The following is a 25,865-nucleotide window of genomic DNA, read 5'->3' on the forward strand; positions in this document are numbered from 1 at the left end:
TCAATTGATTTATTGACATTTTGTGATCTGATTTAAACTTATATAAGCTACCTGATTGATGTGACTCAAGAGGCTGTGGAACTGAAGTACCAGGTCTTCAAGTCAGAATGTAGATAGCTTTGGGTCAATGCAGGTAAAAGTGTCCACAGATGTTTAAACTTACAAACAAAATATTCATGAACATGAACCAAGACAACATTAAAGAAAAAGAAAAAATCCTGAAATCAAACAGAGGGAAATCAACTACAATGTGTTCGTCTTTATTGTGGTTTACAAAAAGTGTGTCAGCAAGACACCTGAGTCTGCGAGGCCGGGGCCGAGCTGGAACAAGTCCATGCTGGCACCAGCGTCCACACTGTGATTAAAAATGACTGAAGGCCTCTCAGAGCCGTCTGTGCTCACAGCAGAGGATCACGGAGGCCGGTCATTGTGAATGAAGCGCTCGGACTAACTCCCTCTATACATTCCTTTGGCCGCACGCCAACAGGTGACAAGAAAACATGTCACCAAAGGAAGAGCCGTGTGTGTTTGCTGAATTAACTCTCTTTGCCGTGCAGGACCTGGTATTGTTTTTGCCTGAAGTGGGCCAGAGAGAGAGAGTGGAGGGAGAAAGCAGAGGAAGGAAATTAATACAGAGTGTAGCGGCTCCAAGGACAACAATGTAAAAATACCCTGCACGCTACTGTGTGCTCTGGTATCTACACCGTCTGACTTTGTGTATCTAAAAACTGTTTCTTTTTGAGCCATTTTCTATACACCATTACAAACCTCCTAGGATAGAGATAAAGTGGATAAATGGTACTATTCCTACTGGTTTGAGTTAAAGCTTCAATTTTATTAAGTTTAGACAAAAAGTAAAAATTCTAAAGTACAAGGTTAGAGATGTACCAGTTGAACATCAAAGTCGGCAAATATCCACCCTGTCGACAGACATCGGCCCGTTGGCAAATATTGTGGCCATTGTGTATCTGTTGGGTCGCGTCAATTTAATACTGGCAAGTAAGTTCACCTGACGTCTGATTCTGAAAGAAGGTTTTTGTTGGGCAGAGAAAGTCACCGACAAACTGATTTGTCAAACTGAAAGAAAGTGTGGGCAGTGTGGAGGTCTGACACGGTCTCTGAGAAAGATCAGCGACATGCAGTTTGTAAGACATGTTTCAGTGATCTTTAAGACGGTGGGATCGTTTGAAAAAAAGACTCAAAGAAGTAAAAAGAAATAATTTTAAAAACATCAGTTGACCATCAGCTTAATTGTCATTTCTACATCTGTTTATCGGTATCTACCCTAATTTTCACACATCTCTAGTTAGGACTAAAGCTTGTAAATGACGGAGGGTTACATCGAAAGGAGTCAGAGAGTCAGGGAAAGATCAGAAGAAATGGCAACACTGTTTGAAAGTTGAAATTGACTCTTGTATTTCTAGTCTTGTTATCTTATGCGCAAGAGTCGACCTTTACTTTGCTGGTTGGATAATTATGACTCACTGAATGAAATCCATTTCAGGTTGTTATGGTGACTATAATCCGACTCTTTGCTCTTAATCTCATACAGACTGCTGTGAAGATCGTGGTTATTTGAAAAATGTAACTGGGGGGCTTCTAGGAAAGAGCCATACAAACAGTGGGAGTAAACAGCACCACTCCTCTGTTGTCGCCATGGAGATTTCCACTTCCTGTGTCCACTCCCAGGACAATGACAGCAGCTTTGGGTGAGACAGGAAGTGTAGCACAGTGGGGGCTTCAACATAACAACGCCATCACAACAGCAGCATCACAGCTTTGGTGATATATTTCCATTTCACCTACAACCCAAAAACCCGTCTACTGCATTTCTCCTTTCAATGTTCAGGTTTATCTCATGTTGGTGAGCCGTTTTCTTTTTCGACTCATTGATAAAAAAGAGAAAAAACAGTGAGTCACCACGCTGAAAACAGTGGCATGATTTACAAACAGTTGGTCAGATATAAAAAACATGACAAAGGAGTTTTGGAGACTTCACTTCCAGCCAAATTGGAGACAAACAATGAGGTCGAACTTGAACCACAATAGAAACAGTGAGTGTGGCGCCACAAACGAATGTGTTAGTATTCCATTGCAGCACTGTTTACATTCATATCTGCATCTAAAGGGGGCATTAGGGCTGTGGTGAAAGAGTGACAAAGCCAGTTGTGCAGGGGGGAAAAGGCAATAAACGAGGGTTTCTTCCGTAATGCAACACAACCAGTCATGTAACAATGCAGACACTCTGACACTCCGGCGTGACAAGGTTTCAGAGTGCAGAAACTTTGTTTTTTTTACAAAGCAATCATTACAAATATTCCTAAGAATGAAACAGTCAAGTATTATTGAGATCATTGAATCAAGCTTCAGTTTATATGTTTTATGGCCCAGGTGTAGAGGATGAGTCCTTCAATGTGTCGGCTGAGCATGAAACACCTGCTCCAAAGTCTCAAGGTTCAAGTGGTAAGTTTATTTGATCATCATTCCATCCATATCCTATATGAAATACATACAACAATAGAAGCATCGCTAAAAGAGACCTGTGCTATGTTTCTACTGTCAGCTGCTGCAGGGCTCTATTCAACACTCCTGTCTTCAGTGACTCTGCCTGTTTCAGTCAGACTTTCCTCTGACACCTTTAAACTAACTAAACTTTGCTCCTTGTCAAACAATCAATAAACTATATTTTAGAAAATGAATCATCAACACTGTCCCAATGCACTGAAAGCTTTAAAAGAGTAGATTAGCGAAACATACACAGAGATAGAGAAAAAGATCAAAATGATGAGTTTTACAGAACAATCTTTAAGGGATGTTTTAACCTCCAAACAAACGTTCTTGCTCTAAGGAAGACTCAATTAAGGTGAATAAGAGTAGGTGAAGAATTCCAATCTTGATTTTGAAGTTACAACCAAACAACCAGTAAAAAAGGCCATTTTGAAGAGTATAATATGCAAATGATCTGAAACAAACAGAAGTTTTTGTACCTTGAGAGAATGACCAGGAGACCTGCACTGAAGGAGCAGACACGGCATGTTTATTTCTTCAATATTAGAGCGTTTCATCGTTTTCTCATTCCTCATTCTTATTTCTAAGTAAAGGGAAGCATGCAGATGTGTTGTGTCTAATTATGTCGCATTAAAGCAGAGACTCAAAGCCATAAAACAAGATGTGAGCTAATGGTTTGTGGGCGGCGGTATGGACGATTCTTCAATGGAACAGCCTGAGGTTGTAATTTAAAGGCTCTGAATACGACTATTACACAATGACATGACACATATACATATATATATATACATAAATCTGAGAAGCATTCAATTCTAAGCCTTTCAAGTGGTGCACAGACTCCCCCGCTGCCATTGTTCCCCTTCACTGAATAATGATCTTTATATTGATGCTCTAATTATAAAGCTCCTGTAGGAGGAGATATTGGTGTAACGTGTTCTGTACAACTATTGAGCGCTGGTGTTAAAATGTTGAGTCTAAAACAAGGCCGCTGCTCTTAGCCTGACCTCACATTTACATTTTATTGTTTCAGAGAGTGGAAAAATGTGTTTTTCCTTTCAGTCTCTGCTCCAGCTCTGGAAATATCAATATGACGCTGCACGGTGGCTACGATTGGCCGGTGGAGTAGGAAAAATACAACACCCAGCAGTAACAGAGGGCCAGTGAATGAAGGGAACATCAACAGCTGTAGTTAAAAAAAAAAAAGATTTAGTGTTTAATTGTTCTCTGGGAAATCAAATCCAGAATTGCACTGACTTTTATTTTCTAAAATATCACAGGAATGGTTACTACATCAGTATCTGGATGGTTCATATATCATGTCATAAGTGTGAGAAGTGTAAGAACAAAAAAAAAAAATATATATATATATATATATATATATATATATATATAAAACATGGGTTTAGTCCAATTTTAATTAGTTTAGATATTTTAGTGTTAGTCTTTGTCTTACATGTCCTGTATTAGTGAGGTCTTACTTAAAAGTTAAGTAAAAGTGAATGAAAGTGGTCGTAATCTTCTGCAGACGGGGGATGTTGAGGTGTGATCATGCAGGAGAGCAGGAGGGAGTCAGAAAGAAGAGGATTGAGGAGAGGAAGAAGACGATGAGGTCAATGAGGTATCGTGAGCTGGATTAAACACACTCCATTTCCCCCTCAAGAAAGAGACTCTGCTGGGCCAAACAGACCCTTTGAACCTGCTGTGGTCTGAGGGAAGACGGCACTGAGGAGCATCCAGGACTCAGATATGTTTCCTCCACATGTTTCCTGTGTGTGTGTGTGTGTGTGTGTGTGTGTGTGTGTGTGTGTGTGTGTGTGTGTGTGTGTGTGTGTGTGCAGAAGGGTAAAATTCAAACAGAAATGAGCCCATGTGTACAAACACACAAAAGGGATGGGTAACTGCAAACACACAAACACACACTCAGAGTGAGCGAGGGTTCGAGTGCCAAAAGGACTCATCTCGTCTTTCATGGCCGAGAGGAGACGAGCAGTAACGACTGTAGCTGCTCACACAGCTCGGTGCCAAGACGCCTCGACCTCACAGAGACGAGCACAGATGTCCTCTAATGTCAACTCAGCGATATCAACACTGTTTCCTCTTTAAGATACCTGCAGAGAGGTCAATCGTGCACACACATACAAAAGACATGCAAACATCAAGAGAGAGTTTGTTTTTGTCCCGAGGGGGAGGGACACATTCTCGTCCTCTTCATGGTCAATTAACTGCGGTGAATTGGATTGAATTAGCTGCCACAGGTCTCTGTTGTGAAGCGTTACATAATGATACAGAGGGAGGATTTCTTCCTTCAGGGCATCCGACACCTACATGGAGAGCTATTTCAAAGACATCGCTGTGAATCATGACACATGAGTGGGCACCAGTGATCAAAGGAGGATCCTATAAAAACAGTATTTATACGTCAGCTTTTGACAGCTACAGTTAAGGATATGTTTGCAAGGTGGTATGTTTGAAATGTTGTCCTGCTAACCTCAGAGACAGTTCAACAGATCCACCACACAACATCTAACATCAACAGATGAAAGAATTCAGCTCACTTACATTGTGAAGATGTCACTTTTGTTTCATGTTAATCATCCAAAACAGATTCTTTTAAAGGAACATTTTCTTCAAGAGAAAATGAAAACAAATACAGAGAACAGTGATTTATTCTTCAAGTTCTTTGAGCGTTTTCAGGTACGGTAAGTTGTTTCCATTTAATTATACCATAGAGCTATTTCTAACTTTTTTTTAAATGTGAAGAAAATAACATTTTAAAGGAGCAATATGTAAGATATCTACTGAATGAAAACCTCACATGACCTTACTATATCATCAGACATTAAGGAAACATGCTATGTCGAAAGTGCTGGCTACTCTGAGAACAAGCAGCAGCCAGCGAATGGTTTGTTTGTTTTGACCAGAGACGGTAGGCGATTTTGTAAGGCAGCCCTACACAGCCGCTTTGGACGCCCCTCAGTTTGCCACGCAAACAGCAAACCAACAGGTGTTTGAGCGATGGTAGAGGCAAACGAACTACTTCAGATATAACTGATTTTACCCGAACTAAAAAGTCTTGGAGTTTTTCTAAAAAGCTCCATGAACAGAAACGTGGTAAAACTAGGAGAAATATTGGAGAAAAGAAAATGGAGAGAGGTTAGAGCACAGACAAATGCTAAGTTAAATTTAAGACTTTATAAGGTAATTTTAAGACCACTTAAAATGACATTTAAGGCCAAGGTCACAGCAAGACAGACAAAGGGAGGCAGAGGTTAACTGCTTAAAACTTTAACGTGAGTTAACGCAACTGAATGAGACATTAAAAATGTACGGAAATAAATTGCTCACAGGCGGAGATTACGAGGAACCAACGTGTCCCCACAGTGAGGCGTGGAGCCTCTTTATTATTATATTTGTATGTGTGGATGCTCGTTGATTGTCAAAAACTCTGTCCATTGTGCTGCTGCCTTTCATAGCCAGGACATTCTTGAAAAAGACATTTTTAATCCTGAGTTTTTTTTCCTCCTTTAATAAAGATTAAATATAAAAAAAGAAGATGGATGAATACTCTTTTGTAATCACACAATCTCTTACCTAAATCATTTAGGTAACAGAAGCCTTGTGCTCCTTCCCCTCCTAACCCCGATAGTAATGACAGGTCATCATGTCTAACTCGGGGTCTGAGTGTTCAGCATCATTTTAAGCACATCTGTTTAACGTATTAGGGGGGAAAAAAACATGACCTGTAATTACAGGGCAGCGTTACAGTGGCTCTCGCTGTCTGTTCTGAGGACGGAGGGGGGACGACGGCTGTCTCTGTGCCTGCAGCAGACCGCAGGCGGTTTGAAATCTGAGCCCGCCGCTGCAGTCAGATGAAGTCGACTCGGAGACGGAGAGAGCTGCAGCGGGATGATAACACACACTTGGGTTTTTTGTGGGCTTCGAGGAGATGACGTCTCTGCAGAGTCTCTCCTCCTCGTGACCTCATAGTTTATTAAACACAAAGAGATGACGTGGAGAAACATTTTGCAGTTCGTTTTACATTCAGCAAACTGCGGTTAAAATAGAAATAAACACACATTTCTGGAATGCGGATGAAACATGGAAACATGATCCGCAGATCACTTTGTATTATCGGTATTAGATCAACATAGTGCTCCAGCAGTCGTTCATCGAGGAAACAGTCACTCAAATATGTTTAACTTTAGTATCATCCTTTTCAGTGTGAGACTTCATTCATTTCCCAGGATGCTCTCTGACAACCCCAGAAAACATGCAGGGTCTTGTTTTATTCAGTCAGGGTCTGGTGTGTTTGTGAAGGCAACAAAAAGAAAAGCAAAGGAGCACAGCTTATGGACATGCAGGGAAGGAAGCAATATGGTGGGTTTTTTTTTTTACATTACATTCAGCTCCACTTGTGAAACAAACATTGATAGTGATGAAATAAAAGGAAGAGAAGCATGAAAATATCCGTTAATCAAGCTACTGGTTTTTCATGTTGTTGAGTAATTTTCTCTCATCTGACTAATCAATCTAGACTGGTAAATATGTAGGCCTTAGTATCATCAAGTTTTACCTGCAGACTGCACATCTGTCACAGCTTTACATTTGTACCAGCTGTTGGCAGGATATTTAATTTCCTTTCTCTCAGTGTTTCAAACTTCTTCACTGTCATTTTAAGCAGATAAAGGATTTTAACCATCAGACATCTGGCTCCTTATTATGGGAGAAACAAATGAGCTAAAGTTAAAGACAAGTCGGCTTCAGCCTTGAAGCTTTACTAAATAGTATAAGGAAAGCCCTGATGCCATGAGGCTGGTGTTTCAGTGTCTTTAGAGGCTTTCATACGGTTTCCTCTGCATCGCTCTGTGTTCATGACACAGCTAAAAATAAAGTGCTTAGAATTAACAGACAAAATGTAAGTTGTCTGTTGATCGGATTTTTGATTTTCAAGGGGTGGCAATAGACAACTAGCCCCTTTCACACATGCACTTCTGGTAAATTCTAAAAAAAAAAAAAAATTGACCCCTGACATTTTTACAGAGTTGCCGTTTCACACACGTCCCTCACAGATGGAGATATTCATTTTTGAGTATGAGGTAAAAAAAGGAGGCCGCAGAACTCACACTGTAATGTTTACCAACTTATCGAAGATGGCGGATGTATCAACAGAGTCTGGTGCTATGATGAGAGTTTTTGCTACTTGTAACAGGACGTATTCACAGTATAAACAAAATACTGGAAATTACTGACAAACAAAAACAAGTGCAAAACAGCATTACCTGCACAAAGATCTCACCAGTTGCAGGATATGTCACCAACATCGCACTAGCAATGAATTATACTGAATATTATCTTCTGTGTTCACACATCAGCTCGACCAGACTTCACTTGTACATTTTTCTAGGGGGCTGGCAAGGAAAGTGAGAATGTGGCTGTTTGTGTTCACAATATGCAGCTCACCAAGCTCACCAACATTTTCAAAGCTCAGTGCATGTGTGAAATGGACTATTAAATTACTTCACCAAATATTCACAGAGAATCAGCATGAACACCCAAACTGCTTTTTCATTTCTCTCAGAACAACACTTGATTGTGTGTGCTGAGGTCAGAACGGTCAGACCCTCCATCTGAACTCTCATTAGTCTCTCGCTCGTTTAGACTCTCCATCCACTAAAGAGGGACTTGAGGAAAACTCATTACAGCTGACATTTTGAGTTTGCTCTCACAGCTCACCTGCTCTGCACTGCAGCTCAGCCGGCATGACATGTAGAGGAAAAAAAAAACATTTTCTAAGTTCAGGCATCTTAAGTGGACTCTTTCAGGCTGAGTGGAGTACTGGGACTCTGCAGAGACAATGGGGACCCTTTAATCGTCTCTAGGGTGCCTGACCGTAATCGTTTAACCAGACTACTCAGTCACTGCAGTGATTTTGCGCTCTGAAATACAGCATCGGGAATCAGGAGGAGTGGAGGTATATAGTTAAAGGAGAGGGACATTTAAAAGAACATTGTGGTACAACAAAACTTATAAGACTAAAGTGGAGGATTTATACATCTTTGTTTTATTATTCATGTACTGACAGAACGACCAATGACTACTTTAAGACTGTCTAAGGCTCTATTTCATACACTGACACACAGCTCTGATTTCAGACTCTATCCACTGTCCTATCTCTAAATAAAAAGGGATAAAAAGCCCAAAAATAAAACTTAAAAAAAAAGAATAATCTGAAAACCATTTTATCTCTTTTCTCTTAATTTTGTCGGCGTTGTATAAATGCGTCTGAATGGGATAAGTTACTTCTGATGGACCCTTTACATAGCGACCTCTGCCATCAGCGTGTGAATGTGTAGGTGTGACATGCGGTGCAAAAGCACTTTGAGTAGTCAGAAGACTAGAAAAGCGCTATATAAACTGGAGTCTCTTTATCATTTAAGTCCATTGACTGAATGTGATTTTATGTCAGGCTCAATATTTGACATCTTGACACTATGAAGGTATCACTCCCACTTTGAAGAGCGAAGATCGACAGTTAATGGTTACACTTCAGCATAATCTCAAAGCAGCCGGTATCTTCTGCTCGTTTACTACACTGATAGCTACAGTGAAGATTAGACAGGAGAAGAATTTCAGCTATTAGTGAGCATGTTTCAGGCCTCATGTGAAATCCACCTTATCACAGCCTGTTTGTTGTCAGTTACACACACACGACTATCTCCGCTCTTCCTCCCCTCTCGCCTCATTCTGACAGAGCACAGACTACTGTAAACCACAGAATTCCTCACAGATAAGAGCTGCAGAGGACTATAGAGACCGCGCTTTCGAAAAACCTTCTGTACTCCGCGACAGAGGAGAATGTTTTGGTCTGAGATGCACGTTTAAGACGACACAGTTAATGTTTCTCTTTTGAGGACTTGTGTTAAAAAGGTCTTAGGGTAATTTACACTCTGAAAGATTTCTAACCATTTTAAGACAATTCTAACTGCAAAACCAACCGAAGGAGAGGTTTCTATTTGCACAGCTTTACATTATTTTAGTTTCATACCCCTTTATCACAAGTCCTTACTTAAAGGAAAGTCACACTTGAAAAACAGTTCTTTAAGGGTGCAAAATGTTTTTCATTACAGTCTTCTCAAATCTACACTCTGCGCCTTCTCTTGGAGGGTTTTAGAAAACATACAAACATGTTCTTGTTTCCTGCGAGAGAGGTATAACGACATAAAGAACATTGAAAATATATTGTCATGAATGGGAGCGCAGGTAGCCTGGTGTTTGGTGTGCACGCCCGGGCTCGGGTCCGACCTATAACCTTTCCCCACTCTCTCCCTGATTTCTGACTCTGTCCACTGTCAAAATGGGGGCGTAGAAGACCCCCAAAATAAACCCTAAAAAAATAAAATAATATACATATAATGTATATATTGTTATGAAAAGAAGTTGAAGTCTGTGAACTGTTAAATCTGTTTTCAAAGTAAGTAAGTATTTATCTAAAAGTACAAAAACTAGCGGATTAATTGGTTTAGTTCTACTTGAAATAAACTAAATTTACAAAAATGTACATATAACTCATTGGCATTTATCCTGGCAATGAGTCAAATCTAATTAACTTGCTTCTTGGTTATAATGTTTAGTGTAGAAACAGCTTACCATCGGTTGTTTTTCTGTTTAACTGCTGAAACATTTTGGCACAGCTTTGATTATTTAAGGGAATCTAAAAAGTTTGGTTTAGTAACCAATGACACCAAATGTTGCCAAGGCTTTAACAAGATTATCCAACTTCTCACTGAAAGTTTGACTGTTTTCATGTCAGCTCTGCTCTGTAAACGAACAGTGTTGTGTACCGTTACACAACAGCACATGCCTGAGGATTAAACATGGGCCCTGTCCTGTCTGTACGTGAGGCTGCAGGGGGCCACCAGCTATTGTCACAGCTGTGTCACAAAACACACAAAAATTCTGCAAATCACAACTTTAGTTTCCCCTGGTCCACTGCCAAAAACACCCTGCAGTAACGTGGTCGCTGCAGGCTGCTGTCATGTTACCTGTACGGCCATTGTGCAGAGATTTTCACCAATTACTTCTCTACCCTGACTGAAGCATTTAGAAATAAAAAGACATTTACCAGTCCTTTTACTTAATATGGTATTGTCACATTATGCTAAAAATCAAACATGTCTGAGCGCATATCATACACTTCCATTGCATGACATCAGGACTTCCCCCAAACTGTCGATGACTCCAGTCAGTCAAGACGACCCAGAGTCACACTGTGTCTTCAAATCTCTCCTGAATGATCCACACAAGTCTCCAACTCTCCACAACAAACATACCCAGTGATTAAAACAGGTAAAGACATGGTTATAGTCATTATCTTTAAGAATCATTGTTTCTCCCACACTCTTTGGGGCTGTGAGCTGAGCTGCTGCTAGCTTGTTTTGTAGGCATTCAGCATAAGGATAAGGTTTTAATGTAAGGACTGCATCAGAGCTTCTCTTTAGCACGGAATTAGCTTTCTCCACATAAACAACCTCTGTCACTAAAACCAGTAAAGTCACATTAAAATAAGGCTCGTTCAGAGACTCGTTGTAGGGGACTGCAAGCTGAGCTGCAGGTTATTTTGGCTAAACGACTTGAAGGCCTTTTTGTCTGATTCAGTAAAAACAATATGGACTGACTTGAAATGTTCAGAAAAGTTTTTGAGTGGAAACACCTAAAAGCTGAGTAGAAAGCCAGAGCTTATGGAAGCCTAAGTTATGTTCATCTTACAGGTTAAAGATGAGACTAGTGTTGGCGGAATTAATAATTTGTTGTGGCACCGTGCTGACATAAAAAGGGACAATGTAGTTAAAAGCTTACAGCTGATCATCAATTTCAATCAATTGACAAAATTCTGAGAAAAGAACGACTTGACTTTCCAGCTTTGGTTAAAAAACAGAGGGGCTGTGAACGCCGATAGCCTAGAGGTTAATGCGCGCCCCATGTACAGAGGGTTAGACCTCGAGAGAGGGCGGCCTGGGTTTGAATCCGACCTGAGGCTCCTTTCCCGCCTTTCGTTCCCAACTCTCTCTCTCTCCCCTGTTTTTGACCTTATCAGTGTTATCTCTAAAATAAAAGGGAAATAAAAAGCCCAAAGATTAATCTTTATAAAAGGGGGGAATTGTCATCCACAACAAAAATGTCTCACACACGCTTTTCTATCCAGAGCGAACCTCAGAGGATTGAATTTAATCAAAGGAGAAACAAACTGGACTCCCCGCTGGATCACAGTATGTTTGTTGATTCTTTTTCCCCATTTTAAGGGATTCATTAAAAAGAAACAATTTAGGCTCATTCCATGAAAACAGCATTAGAAAGAACAACACACTTTGCACTTTCTTCTCCCGGTCTCACTGCGGCAGTGAGTTAATGAGGGGAAATGCAGAACGTGGGGAGGCTGAGGCCAAAGCCTCCCTCATATAATGGCCGACCAAAGAAAGGGGAGCTTTGTTCAGTGCAACACAAGCAGGTTCCTCTTTAATGACTTCATGTGGACGCCAATCACTTACGCCACACAATCCCGTCATGAGGCCACACAACACTTTCCAGGACGTCCCCATCATGTGGGCCGCAGCATTACATGACTCCTTTTTTTTTTTTAAATAAATAAATAACCAAAGCTGTGATTTGGTTGAGCAGGTAACACCTCTGGGCCTGAGGATGGAGTCAGTCCTTTTTTGTGACCTGCATGTTTGAGACTATAGGAGGGTATCTCGATGTGCAAAGATGTAGTGACATCATAGAGAGGTTGTTACGAAAAACAAAAACAATGCTTTTCTGTTTTTAAAGAACAACTATTAAATTCAAAGTAACCTCTATTTATTCTAGAATGGACACTGAGATTTCCCTTAAGGCTGTCGAGATTACAAGCATATTAAAACAATCAAAACAACATCAAACGCTTATAATCAATTACAAAAACAACGTAGAGATCAATAACAAAAATGACAATTCAAAACAAATTGAATAGAAATCAATTACATCAAATCCCAGACACCCTGTATTTCACAGAGGTGATATAGAAGGACAGAGTTATTTTAATGCCTGCTGATATACATATTTTATGACAGGAGGACTAAATAGTGCAGAGTGGTAGCTGCTGTCTCATCCTGATGCCTCAGCTGGTCTTCATCTCAAAAGAGCTGCACTCACACAGAGGTGGTTCGAAGCTCACGACTGGATTCAGTTGACTGTGTAAAGGTTATTTTTATGCACATAGTTTTCCAGGATGACAGATCCACAGCAATGAGCGACAGGTTGCAAAACATTTTTTTTTTTTCTTGGGGATTGTGACATTTTAATTATAAGTGACTCATTAACAGGAAGTTCAGCTACTGGAGGTCGTTGCAACATGACAGACAATAAATGTGAAACTGTATGAATGAATTTGGACACAAAGGACGAGACTGGCCAGACGTTAGGTCACACCCCGTGCCTACAGGACATGATGTACTACAAGGAGACCAAACCTGAAGTTTGTCACTGTTCCACTGAGAGAACTCTGACTGGATCCACATGATGCAATTGTGAAAATGAACGACTGAAACTTTGGAATAAGTGCTACGAATTACGAGAGGAATTGTGATTTTAAAGGCCTTCAAACTAATCTTATCAGGTTAAAAGATATTTATTAATGTTCTCCCAATGAGGGGCGCAGAGGGGCCTAGCAGTTAGAAAGTGCCCCATGTACGGAGGCTATAGTCCTCCAAGCAAGCGGCCCGGATTCAAGTCCAGCATGTGGCTGCTATCTTGCATGTCATACCAAATGCTCTCTCTCCCAGATCCCTCACCTTATCCACTGTCCCAATCAAAAAAAAAGGCAAAAAGCCCAGACGTACTGTGTATCTTTAAAGGGGCAGATTATTCCTTCTGCAAAAGGTTCACAGAAGAAAATCCCGTTTAGCTCCTGCAAAGCTTCGAACACTGAGCCTTTAACCTCAAACCACAGCTTCAGTCGTCAGGTGGTGCCGGTGATATCGCGTCAGTACAGACATGGCTCCGGTGTGGTACAAACTGAGGGCGATCTTTTTAGAAATAGCAGACGGCGGGGGCCTGCGGGGTGTCAGATGTCAACAGGGACCAGTTGCCGGAGTCTCGGCCCAGGCCTCCTCTCAGGCTGCAGCAGCTGTGTCTTCTCAGAGCTCACATTCCTGCAGGACTGGCCCACTTTACTCTCATCACCTGTGCTGATCTGAGGGAGGGACGAGCTCTCAGGGGAACCCTCACAGCTACTTGAATTAAAGTCATTCTCTTTAAGGTTTTGCAGACGCTGATTGCAAATGATTTTATTCTTAGAGAAGAGAAAAACTTTGCCCAAGAAAAGCATGACGGTGAGAAGCTTTGAGCACTATTAGCCCAAGAAATCGTGGTGGGTCTTGGGTTTCCTTTTAGGAAAGTAAAGTACCAAAGTAGCTAGACATATAATAGTAAGACATTATTAAAGATAAACATGTTTTAACTATGCAGCTTTTCTAACTCTAAAAGAGAAGGAGGTTGTTTTTTAAGAATCAAAATGTCGAGTGCAGCATCTTTTTGTTTAAGTATTACTCTCCCAAATCCCATCTGCTTAAAACACCTGCTACAAACTTGGACAAAATATGTAGCCTATTTCTGTGCTTGACAACTGATATAACACTGTGTGGGCTAAACAGCCGACTAATAAAACGATGATCTTCAGATAAAGACTGTTGTGATGAATCCCTTTTAGTATTCCATGATAACAGATTTTTACACTTTGATGAGTAAAAATCAAACAATATCGATACAACAGCAGCAAAAATCGATATCCTTGGACCCCAATATTAGGCAATATCTTGTTTTTAAGTACCATAAAATTCAGACAAACTTCTAAATTGCACGAATACATTGGCAACGTGTCTGTACCAATACATTGGTCTGTATTTGTGTAATTTAGACAGTGTCCTCTCTTTGACTCATTGCAGCTTTTGGTTAAAGTTTTGACTTAAGATCTGTACTTTTTTTTTTTTAAACGCTTTAGTACTTTCCGCTTATATATGAAATATTGGTGAGACTGTATCATTTTAAAACACGTGGTATCGACAAGTATTGCAGTATCAAATCTGCTGACAACCTAATAATCTTTAGCTTTTTATAACTGCATCAACAGGGTGAGAGGTAACATCTCTAACTGGAGGAAACCTTCCTAAAAGAAAAATATAGACGCAGCGACTGAGAAGATCAGGGCCGATACAGATGCCGATGTTTGAAATAGCAATTTGGCCGATTGTCGATTCTGATATAGATGTTTTTTTTAATTACTATTTCTTGAAGTGTAAGACTTCCACACTGCCAACATTTTCTCATGTTTAACCATGAAAACAGATCAGAGTTTGTCCAACAGGTGACTAACCTCTTCTCTGAATCAGCAGTCAAGTGTACTAACCTGTCAGCATTACATTGATAAGACACATCGGCTACTGACATCACTTCATGCCAGGGCCCATAGCGATGTTAAACCAATGCGTCGGTGCATCCTTAAATATTTATTCAATACTTTTTGTTTAAATTGTTATTTTTCTAATTACAAAAGGAGCGGATTAAGATTGTTAGAGAGCCTAACTTAGCCCACTGGAAGCCGCTTGACTAAATCTCAGTTAGAGCAATTGCAGCATCCCCAGTTTAAGATGCATTAAATGTCTAAAAACAATAAATGATCAGCAAGAACAACAACGCCCTGTATACCTAAACCATCCCAATGAGCAGAGCAAACGTGGTGCAAGGCAAAGTGTCCACAGAAACACGCGAGTAAGTACAAAATACCAGCTTCCTCAAGGTACATTAAAGGCATCACCAGCGGGGTGAGATCTGGTGCTGTTAGCTTGAAGTAGACTCTGTGTCCACTGAGACGTTCAGCTATGATTCAGCAGCTTCTTCACCCTGTTACACCTCCCTGTTCTGTCACAGCCTTCACTGCATTATTAGCTGCATTGTCTGACCTGCACTAAATAATACATGTAAACATTTACCCCACCCTGCTGCAGCCACACACTCAAAAGCAGCACATGCATTCCTCCTATTCCCGGTTGAATATGAATATTAAATAACAGATTTATGTGTCAATGATTATAAATAGCTGAATGGTTCTGTTTGTTACCTGTTTTGTTGTCGTTTTGACACATTTCATGACTGTATCGTCCTATAAGTCTGCTCTGCCTGCTTTTTCTTTTTGTGTGTGTGTGTGTGTGTGTGTGTGTGTGTGTTTAACAACATCGACCTGCCCAAAAGAAATGTTGCGCATCTACATCAAATCCTGTATAAGACTGTGTTACCTCGGATAAATACATCAAAGCAGGACCACGGGGGGGTGGCTGTGGTACCTCAGTGTCACATGTGAGGCTTTAGATGTGGAGCAGGTAGTCTGTTAGTGGTAGTCAGTGTGAAATGACATGTCACTGAGCAGCCACACAAAACTTTTTCATGCTCTCTCACTGCAAGCACAAACACCAAACACACCTTTGACTGTGACGACTCATCTGTCTGAGCCCCATACACACCTTAAGTAGCACTGCAACAGAAACCCCTCTTTGCACAAATCACTGCAGCTTAAAAGAACAAAGTTTCTTAATTCATCGGCTGCTTCCAGTTCAAAGACCCTCTTCTTCTTCTTCTTCCCCCCCACCCTACACACACACACACACACACACCGGGCAGCCCACCACCACCACACACCACACAGCAGAATCAAACTCTTGATCATCACACTCTTACCTTCAGACGAGAAACTGAAGTCAGACGTAAGTAAGTAGGATTCAAGTTTTGTCGTCTCCTCTCCCGATGGGACTGCAGAGTCACACACACACTTGTAGCCACACACACACACACACACACAAAAACGCTTTAAGTCTCTATTTAATTCCCTGCATTCCCACTGATTTTAATTTGTTTCCTCCTCTGCTGCCGGCCGCTCGCCTCCAGAAAACTCCTTAATATTCAAGTCCAAGCCGTAAACTTGCGCATTTTTTTTTTATATATCCCGTGCGTGTTCGCTGTTTAGATGTGTGTTGTTATAAAGCAGTCCTCCTCCGCGGCTCGGTTGACGGTCGCTGAAAACTCTACTTTGCCTTGCTGCTAATCAGTGCGGCCGCTCGGGGACGCGCAGCAGAGCGCGTTCACGCGTTAGCTGGGCGGGGACTAAACGCAGAGGAGGAGCGGCGGAGGAGACAAGCCTCCCCAGGAAGGACACCGGAGATCACTGAGAAGTGGTCGAACAAGTGACTGAAACACTGTGGTTCATTAGGCTACGCCCCAGCAGTGTAAAGGAGCGACTGTGAAAACGAAGTGTGCTGTTTTTTATCGGAGCACTTCACAGAATTCACGGGGCTAACTGTGCGTCCTTCATGCGTCGTGAACAATTTCATAGGAATAGATAGGACGCCATCTTTGAAGCCCTTATCCAGTTTGGTAGTAGTTTACCGCTGCATTCATGTCGGGTTGGAATTGTCGGAAAATTTAGTTGCATATCTGGAAACTGTTAAAAATAATAATAATAATAAAAGATAGCTGACCATGTATCTGACTTTCTGACCAAGTTGACTTCATGTTACTCTGAAAATGACGGACGAAATGAAGCACTGTATTTAAATTGTAAATTACGTTTTGCTTATTTAATTTTTTTATTTATTTAATATTTACTTTACTAACACATTAAATGTAAGGTATTACATCATATCATAACACATGTACGTTTTCATCTATAAAACACACCATATCAATTTATTACATTACGACATATAGTTCAAATATAGGCTACGTCGAAGTTGATAGAGCGACCTTCAAAACTCGGAATTCCGAGAATCCGAGGAGTACATGAACAGAGCGCTGCATCCTCGGATTGAGCGACAAAGCAGGAAGTAGGCATGAAATAGCACGGTAGCGATGCACACGCGTCACACCTCGTACTTTTTAGAAGTTTATTTAAACACATTTCAGCCACTCATTTTTAGTACATATGAGTTTGTCAAAGCTTGAGCTGTGTTGATAAATGTATACGTGTTTGTTTTCCTCGTAAAGACCGGTTAAACGCAAAGCGCAGATAACTTTCTCCATCACAGTACGTAATGAAACAGATCGGCAACCCTTTTCTGAAACGTAACGCCGCACGCACTCTGTCGCAATGCAGTTAACGTCTCCCTCCAACGGTTTACGTTAGTCATCGCGATGAGGGACAAGGCTGCGGGGTTTCGTGTTACTTTCTACTTGAATGTGTCTGTTACAGGTATGGACATTGAATCTACACCATGCATTTTAGTTCGGCGCTAAATCTGATGTGTTTTTTTGAGGACCAAAATGACTGTCAAGCTGAGTTGTGTAGCTTAGTGGGTAAAAAGTAGTGGGTGAGCTATCTCATGCTAAAGCTAAAGACAGTTTGTCAGCTGTGGGGAAACGCAGTGCAGTAAATGTGACACTCCGCAGTGACTTCACAGGACATCAGCACTTTGGAGCCTCAACATTGTCTCTTATAACGAAAAGACATCTAAAAAAAAAAACCCTTACATAGTCAAGATGAAAACTATCATTGTATCTGTCCCTGCATCATTTAACATTTTATATTTCATATCGTGCTCCTCCACAGAAGATGTCATCAGAACATTTCTATGAGCAGCACTCAGTCTTTTCATCCTTTTCATTTGGGTGACATTTAGGAACTTCAGATAATATCACTGAAGATTTCAATGGTTGAGAACAATCCCAAGTTATTAAATATTCTAAATTAAAACTGTATTGTTTTCAGGTAATGGTTTAGTGCAGGGAGGGGCAACTTTGGTCACAGCAAGGGGCCACATTCATTTAATTCTCACTGCCAGAGGGGCCAAATTGTAGGATACAAAAACGATAACAGTCAATTATGTCTCAAATTTAACTCGACATAAACCAGTGATCAAATATTATTATGGAAATATTTCTGGTTTTCATGATTTCATGGCAGATTTTGTCACGTTTTCTTCATGTTTTGATGTATAAAAATTGACCTGAGGGCCACGTTGAGGGTTGACGAGGGCCGCATGTGGCCCCCGGGCCGCCAGTTGCCCACCCCTGCTTTAGTGTATACGCTCTGTGTTATGAACAAAGAAATTCCCTTTCAAACAGCTCGCTTTGTCTGACCATCTCCACTGTACACCGTCATTCCTAGATGAGTCTTTTGCTTATGATCTTGTCATTGATTAATTATATATTATTAATCACAGTAGAGTTGAAACTAATCATGTTTTTCGTTATCCATAATTCTGCTGATCGTTTTCTTGATCCATAGATTAATTGATGTCTATTCAATTAGTTGTTTGGTATTATTTTTAGGGTAAATATATATATTTTTATAGCCTAATTTTTTTTTGGATCAATTGTCCGAAACCATATATTAGTTTTAGTTTAACGTTTAATTCTTTAATAGTTGTTCATAGAACGCAAAGTTGACCAGAGTCATATTCTTTTTATGTGCACACAAAGGAGAAATCCTTCCTGCATGTTATCCCATATGCTCTTTTGTAAAGCGTCTGTAGGCGCTATACAAGTAATGATTGATTGATTGACATACCTGGAATATAAAGAAGATTTTAGTGGCTTAGTATCACTAAATCCTTCCTGTGTTTTTCAGACTGACATCTACCGTGTTGGAGGATGGATCCTGTCGTCTTGAGCTTCAAGGACAGCCTGTTGCGGCGCTCTGATGTGTCCTTACTCGAGGGACCTTATTGGCTCAATGACCAAGTCATTGGTTTTGCTTTTGAATATTTCGCTGCTGAACGCTTCGGAGTCCTGGGAGACACCATCACCTTCATCAGCCCAGAGGTCACCCAGTTCATTAAGTGTGCATCCTGCTCCGATGAGTTAGCCCTTTTTCTGGAGCCACTGGATCTCGCTGCTCGCCACTGGGTCTTTCTCGCTGTTAACGACAACTCTAATCAGACTGCTGGAGGGTCCCACTGGAGCCTCTTGGTCTATCATCACAAGTCCAACCACTTTTCCCATTATGACTCTCAAAACGGCAGCAATTCTCTGCACGCACGGCGTATCGCGAGCCAGCTCGAGCCTTTTCTGGGTGCAGGGAGAAAAGCTGAGTTTGTGGAGGAGCCCTGCCCGTCGCAGAAGAACAGTTATGACTGTGGGATGTATGTTATCTGTATCGCCGAGGCCTTATGTGAGAAGGTTAGAGTGGAGGGCTCACCACGCCTTCCTGTGCAGATCATCACTCCGGCCTACATCACCCAGAAGAGGACTGAATGGTGCAGACTGATCCAGAGTCGAGCTCAGACTGATCTCTGCTGCGCTCTGTCTTTTCCTTAGCACGTTGATATCTCCTCTTTTTATGCAGTACATATCTACTCCTGAAGCATCCGAATGCACTCGTTGTATACAACATAACCATACTGGATGAAGTTTATTTCTATTACAGCCGACTGCAAAACATTAAAAGCTTGAAAAGATAAAGCAATGTGGAATCTCTGATGAGTAACTGATTATTTGGTGTCATGTTTATTCCTTGTATTCGCACAGTAAAATACAACATTTAAACAAGAACACCAGCATGCCTGAAAAAGGAATGGACTCCCTTGTTCATATTTAGTGAGAATAGAAAATATGTCATGTTGTGGAGGAGGACGCACAGACTTTCCTTTTCTCTATTCTATCAGTTTGGAGCGAATGTAGAAATGTTTACACAGACAATTGCTCAGGGTCATTTGAAATGAACTAGAATTGACAATAAGAATGTGCATCTTAACTTTGGCTCCTGCTTTATTTCAGATCTGATGAAATTCTGTTTCTCACTTTGAGCTTGAGTTTTGTGTCTACAAATGCAAACCTTTTTCCTGCTGTACGAGGGTGAAACATTCCCTGTGTGCTGTGAGTGTCGTTCTGACAAAGGGCAATGCCGAGCACTGGAATCTATGTTTTGTTCTCAAAAGGAGAAAGTATTGAACTCATCGTCTTCTGCTAATAAAAACTTACTGTCACATTTTTGGTGACCAAAGTTTAAAAGCGCATTGTGGTTTTTATTTCAGGTGTTTGTTTTAAAGAAGCAGAATTTGATTTTCTGGCCCAACTTCACCAACTATCAAGGTGCATGAAGAGGTCAAAAAGCTCCAGCAACACTTGGAGTAGGAAGATCAACTTTGGCAGTTTAAGGAAAGTCATGTTTAGAAATATTTGATGGACTGCAGGAAAATAAGGCTGAAACATTTGGGCTGTAACCTGTTCACTTCATTTCAACTGCAAGAAATTTATTTTCAGTCAAGTTAAATAGAGACTTCCACTTTAACTCAAAAAATAAATTATCTATAAAGGGAAAGAGTTTTCTATTTAAACAATGAAAAGATCCACTGATATAATTCCAACAACAGACTAAAATTAGAATATGAGAAACAGAGCTGTCATCCTGCATTGTACTGTACATTTAGAAAGCACACTGGAAGCTTAAACGACACAACTTTACTATTCAGAGTCAGAATGTGGCCTTTGGCATATTTATGAGCCAGCTTTATTTATCACTTGGAGCAGGATTTAGGGAGTCGACATGGAAAGATTTGGATCAAAGTGATGCTGAAAACACTTGAGACCCCTGGGTGAGATGGACAAAGATGTCTCACAGAGATATCCTGTGAAGTGTAGTAAATACATGCTGTGTGTCTTGAGTTATGTTTCCTGCCAACATAGAGAGCTAAAGCTCATGTAAGGAGTTGCTGATTTAGCTCAGTCGGCAGAGCAGCAGTGCCTCATGAACAGAGGAAAAGTCATCACCCCATGGTCGCTGATTCGACTCCTGGCCTGTGATTATTTGATGCTTGCATCCCTACTCTCTTCAGCGGTCCTATCTAATAAAGGAAAAAGAATAAAAGAACCTCATCTAAAAATGAAGTAAAAATTGAAGTTCAAGTACAATTTGGCTGACATTCATTCTGTGGGTTTTTAAGACTCAGGAACAATTAGGGCCAGGGTTTAAAACATGTGAAGGGTAGTTATAAAAAGCAGGGCCTAACAATGTGGAATTTGACTCACAGGGAATTGAATCAATCAGTTGAGTCATAATCCTCATCAGTAATCAGTATCTGAACTGGCTGATCGCCCTGCACCATTCCTAAATTCACACTTCTTGGACTGTCTCCACCCTCTGCTCTCCTTCCTCTGGCATCCTGAGCACTTCTACATCCCACAGGCATATTTCACCCAGAGTAACCAGTCAGACGAGCCATCAGGGTTTACTGTTGTCCTATCAAAATGACACAAAGCCGGGGCATTCACCGCCCAGGCAGCACGCTGTGTTAGTGCGACAAAGAGCCCGGGGAAAGGCACATTCATTAAGATAGATTAGTTTCTTAACGGCCAAGTCTACTCCATGAGCACTTACAAACTGTCTGTCTGTCTGTCTGTCTGTCTGTCTGTCTGTCTGTCGAGCGCACAGAGGTTTTGAGTTGTGTTTTCAAGACGTTTAACACAACAGCACTTTGTTATTTTCTGGATAACCTACACTGAAATGGATAAAGCTAAATCCTCTCAAAATGCTGTACCTTGCTCCTTGCTATTTTGGCAAATGATACACACAGCTTTCTGTGGCACAAAACAAAGCCTCTTAGTATTGATGATTTTGTTCCGCTCAAAACAAACAGACTGCTTACCGAGAAGCTTTCTTAAAAAAAAAAGGAGGACATTCTTTACGTTTAGGTCCCATGACTCTTACCGTAAGTGTGCATTTAGATGCACACATATGCAATGAGCCATATACACTCTAAAATCCTGTGCATCATGGGAGAGGAACATTTGGGAAAGTGTCAAATTATTAAGATACAAAATAAGTATAAAACACCTCATGCAAGGTGAGTTGTCAACTTTTTAAATAATACCTATAAGATCATGTCTTTCTCATTGGAGGGGTGGATAATGTTGTACATGTGACATTTTAAAATAAAACTTAAACATCTACTAAGGACTTGTATGACACATAGAGCATTATGTTTTACATTATACATCATGTGAATAAAGAAAGTTAACAAATAATCAAAGTAAAAAAAGAATACAATTGACATCCCCTGTCCCATTCCTGTTTTCCTCATCCTGTCTGCCTTCAGCGTCCCACCTTCACGCCATCCTGCATCCATCCACCAGGCACCCTCTGACTTTTACACCTGTCTCTGTTACCTGACTGGTATCACATTCCTCACTGACCCTGTCAGGATAAATACCAGCTTCTTTTTCCTAAGTCATAATGTCAGATTGTCAATGTTGCTTTGCGTTTTTTGCTTTCAAGCCTCCTTTTCCTGAACTGGAGTCTGTGCCTGCACCTTTTATCTGTTCCTGAAGCCTTTGTATCAGTATTTTACTTTTAAAAGCCTGAATATAAATCGCAAGGGTTCCTGTCTGCCTGATTGACTGCACATGGGTCCTCTTTTTGCTGACTCAAACGCATCCATCTTGTGATGCTTAAAAACATCAGTCAAGAAGAATATTGTATTATCAATGTGTCAAACAGCTAATGTACTCGACAAGAAACGTTGATAGACTCTAAAACAGAAAACCTACTACAAAAGTCTTGTGTTTTAATCTATGTCCAGGCTCCTTCCTGTAATAATACACATAAACATACACGAACAGACAGCTTCATTAGTGAACTCACTTTTTCTTCTCCAGTGTTTTGCCTAATTTCCTGATTTCAGGAGCAGCTGCCAAGGTTACTCCTCCAGGGTGTCCAGGTGGTTCACATTTACTCATCAGAGTGAGCCCCTCAGGCCTGTTGTATGTACATAGTCAAACAAATGCACACATACACTTCCACATAAACCATACAGTTTCCATATTGTTAACTGAGAACTGTCTCTGACCTCTTCTACATGACATCATGTCCTGTCTTCACACATCTGCAACCAACTACAACCACTTGGAACTGTGTCAGCTTCATGTACAGCAGCATGTGGGAGAATCAGTTGGATTAAAACAAACAACATCTCCATTGAGAGGCCAAAAAAGACAAAGTAACATCCTGGACCGTAGCTGTTTCCAGGTGGTGCACTGCACTGTGATATGAAGCTGCTGAGGTGGATAAGTAGGTCAAGTTCATATCACAATGTCCCATCAGGAGTGGAAAGATCAGTATCTGTATTCTCTGCGCTATTGCACCAGTGGCAGCCAGGCTCCTTCTCACACATGGATTAGGTTTTTAAACTGACTTTGTGATGTATGTCAGTTGTCACGGAAAACAGAGAGTGTAATACACATAACAGATTTTTAAAATGATTTAAACACAATATTCTTATCATATATAAAACTGAAGTACGAACAGTGTACATGTGATGTGGGTTTTTTTTTCAGATTTTGGATATAAGGCCAATAAAATGCAAATATACTTAGTTTCTGTTACTTTTTACTGTTTTGTATGAATTTAAAGGGAGCTGACAAAATGTTGAATGAACGAAAGGCTTCAGGCTACACCTTTTTGGTCCTGTTTTAATGCCGGAAAAGCATTAACTTCATGTTTATTTATTTTCTATTTACCAAATTGTATAAGTTGTACAATTCTTTAGCAGACACAAACTCCAGAGAGTAAGTACAACACAAACAAAGATCTAGAGAGGAGGAAACAACGTCAGGTGACAGGCTGTGTAAGTTGGTAATAAACTTGTAGAAGCCCATGTTTTTAAATAGGCAACATAAAATTAGGAAATTGCAACAAATACAGACACAACAGAGATAAACTTCTGACTGTACCTTCATAATCGAAAGCATTCATAACGTAAAATCCTCTCAGGTAATTCTGACTTGAATCAACAGTTTAATGGACTCCTGAGTAAGTCAATAAAGATAATGATGATAATGAGATGTTGATTAGTGACCAGGTAGCCTATTTAAAGTCTGTTGTAATCTTGTAAAAAAAAATAAAGGCATAGCTGAATCACCAGTGAATATAAAAACCTGGCAGATATTTTAAAGCTTTCATTTCTAACTATTCGATTAGATAGCTGAAACCACCTCTACATTGTGTGGTAGGCTAAATGTTAGTCTGTAGCCCACATTTAAAACATAAAGCTTGGTATAAACACTGGAAGAAACATCTCGAAAACGTGTTTGTAATTTCTAATTTAGATGCTTGCAAGGACGATTTTGCTACCTAGTATAAACAACAATAAGAAAAACATAATTTATCCCTCAAATTTCAATAAGTATCGCTTTGAGTCATTTTTACTATCCAACAAATGCAACCAAGTAGACTTACCGTTGAAGACCACAAACAGGAAAACATTCTTTGTCAGTTTCTTCACATTTTTTTCAATAGTCAGCCTAAGTCGAAATGCAAATCTGTCAACGATGGGCTAGCTTGATAGCTAAAGCAATCCAAAGAGGTGTTGGATAGCAGATGCTAACAAAGAGAAAGACAGAGAGGAATAGACAGGAAAACAGATGACAGTGGAAGGAGAACAAAGGGCCATCATATCGAGCCAACTACAGTTCAACCTATAAAACCATGAATAGTTTTGGGAAACTTCCACAAACAAAGATTCTTCAAATTGTCCCTTGCGAATACTCTCAAAGCCTTTCAATCAACTGTTTGGTCGATTCAAGAAGTTATTTTGTGCTGTAATGTTCTAATACATTGTTCTGATAATGTGACTGGTTTCCTTTTTCTCCCCAGTGTGACTTTCAACAGCTCTCCAGAGAATGGGTGTGAACTCGTTTCTCTCATTCAATGGTGGGCACGAGTGTAAAAATACAGTCAAGCTATCCAACTTGTTTGTGAAAACTGGGGCGTGTCTGTGGTCACAGCCAAACCTCCGTTAATCAAAACACTGTTTGACATGTGGCTGCTTTTGCAATCTGGTCCTTTGAGGTCCGCTGGCAGAAGATAAGTGAACATTTAAAAGTTTAAACTTAGAGATAGCTGACTATATTTTCAGTCAATCAAACTCAAATGTTTTTGAATTTTTGTTGAATGTTTTACCAAGAAAGTAAAGTCCCTATTGAGTCATTTTTCAGAGCGAGCATCGATTTTTGATGTAAAGCAGAACTGCAGATGAACAAAGAGTCGCGAAAACACGTGCACTGTTCAATCAAATATGCTCATTAAACTCAGTTTCAGATCATTCTTAACTCAGACAATGTTATGGAACAACAAAGAAATGACATTTTCTTCCATCTCAGTTGTATTTCATTGTATCATGTGCCTTCAGTTTTTCTTCAAACTTTTTAAAAAAATATGTACTTACAGTATGTGTCTTTTTACTTGCTATAAAAAGTAATGCGATTATTTTATGCCTCCATGTGGAATATTCACGCATGGCACTTGTACATTTGTTCCGTCTGAATATTTGGTTTCAAAATCC

The 25,865-nt window shown here is 40.3% G+C and overlaps 2 protein-coding genes across 9 annotated transcripts in view; one reads left to right on the top strand and one right to left on the bottom strand.

The window, feature by feature from the left end:
- myo9aa (myosin IXAa) overlaps positions 1-16,621 on the bottom strand; it is a 117,195-nt gene extending 100,574 nt beyond the window's left edge. For 6 of the 8 annotated variants that reach the window (XM_065952735.1, XM_065952738.1, XM_065952734.1 and 3 more), the window contains exon 1: positions 16,273-16,621. The gene's annotated coding sequence lies outside the window, so the exon portion shown is untranslated. The remainder of the gene's footprint in view (positions 1-16,272) is intronic. The other 2 variants (XM_065952737.1, XM_065952736.1) reach the window with 1 other exon arrangement.
- A 789-nt stretch (positions 16,622-17,410) lies between these two features.
- On the top strand, positions 17,411-20,543 carry senp8 (SUMO peptidase family member, NEDD8 specific). Its single transcript, XM_020637692.3, has 2 exons — positions 17,411-17,779; positions 19,157-20,543. Exon 2 carries the CDS (start codon positions 19,180-19,182, stop codon positions 19,843-19,845), a length of 666 nt encoding a protein of 221 aa, XP_020493348.1. The 5' UTR covers positions 17,411-17,779; positions 19,157-19,179; the 3' UTR covers positions 19,846-20,543.
- The last annotated feature ends 5,322 nt before the right edge of the window (positions 20,544-25,865 follow it).

This window comes from Labrus bergylta, chromosome 3, assembly GCF_963930695.1.
Source record: "Labrus bergylta chromosome 3, fLabBer1.1, whole genome shotgun sequence".
NCBI lineage: Eukaryota > Metazoa > Chordata > Actinopteri > Labriformes > Labridae > Labrus > Labrus bergylta.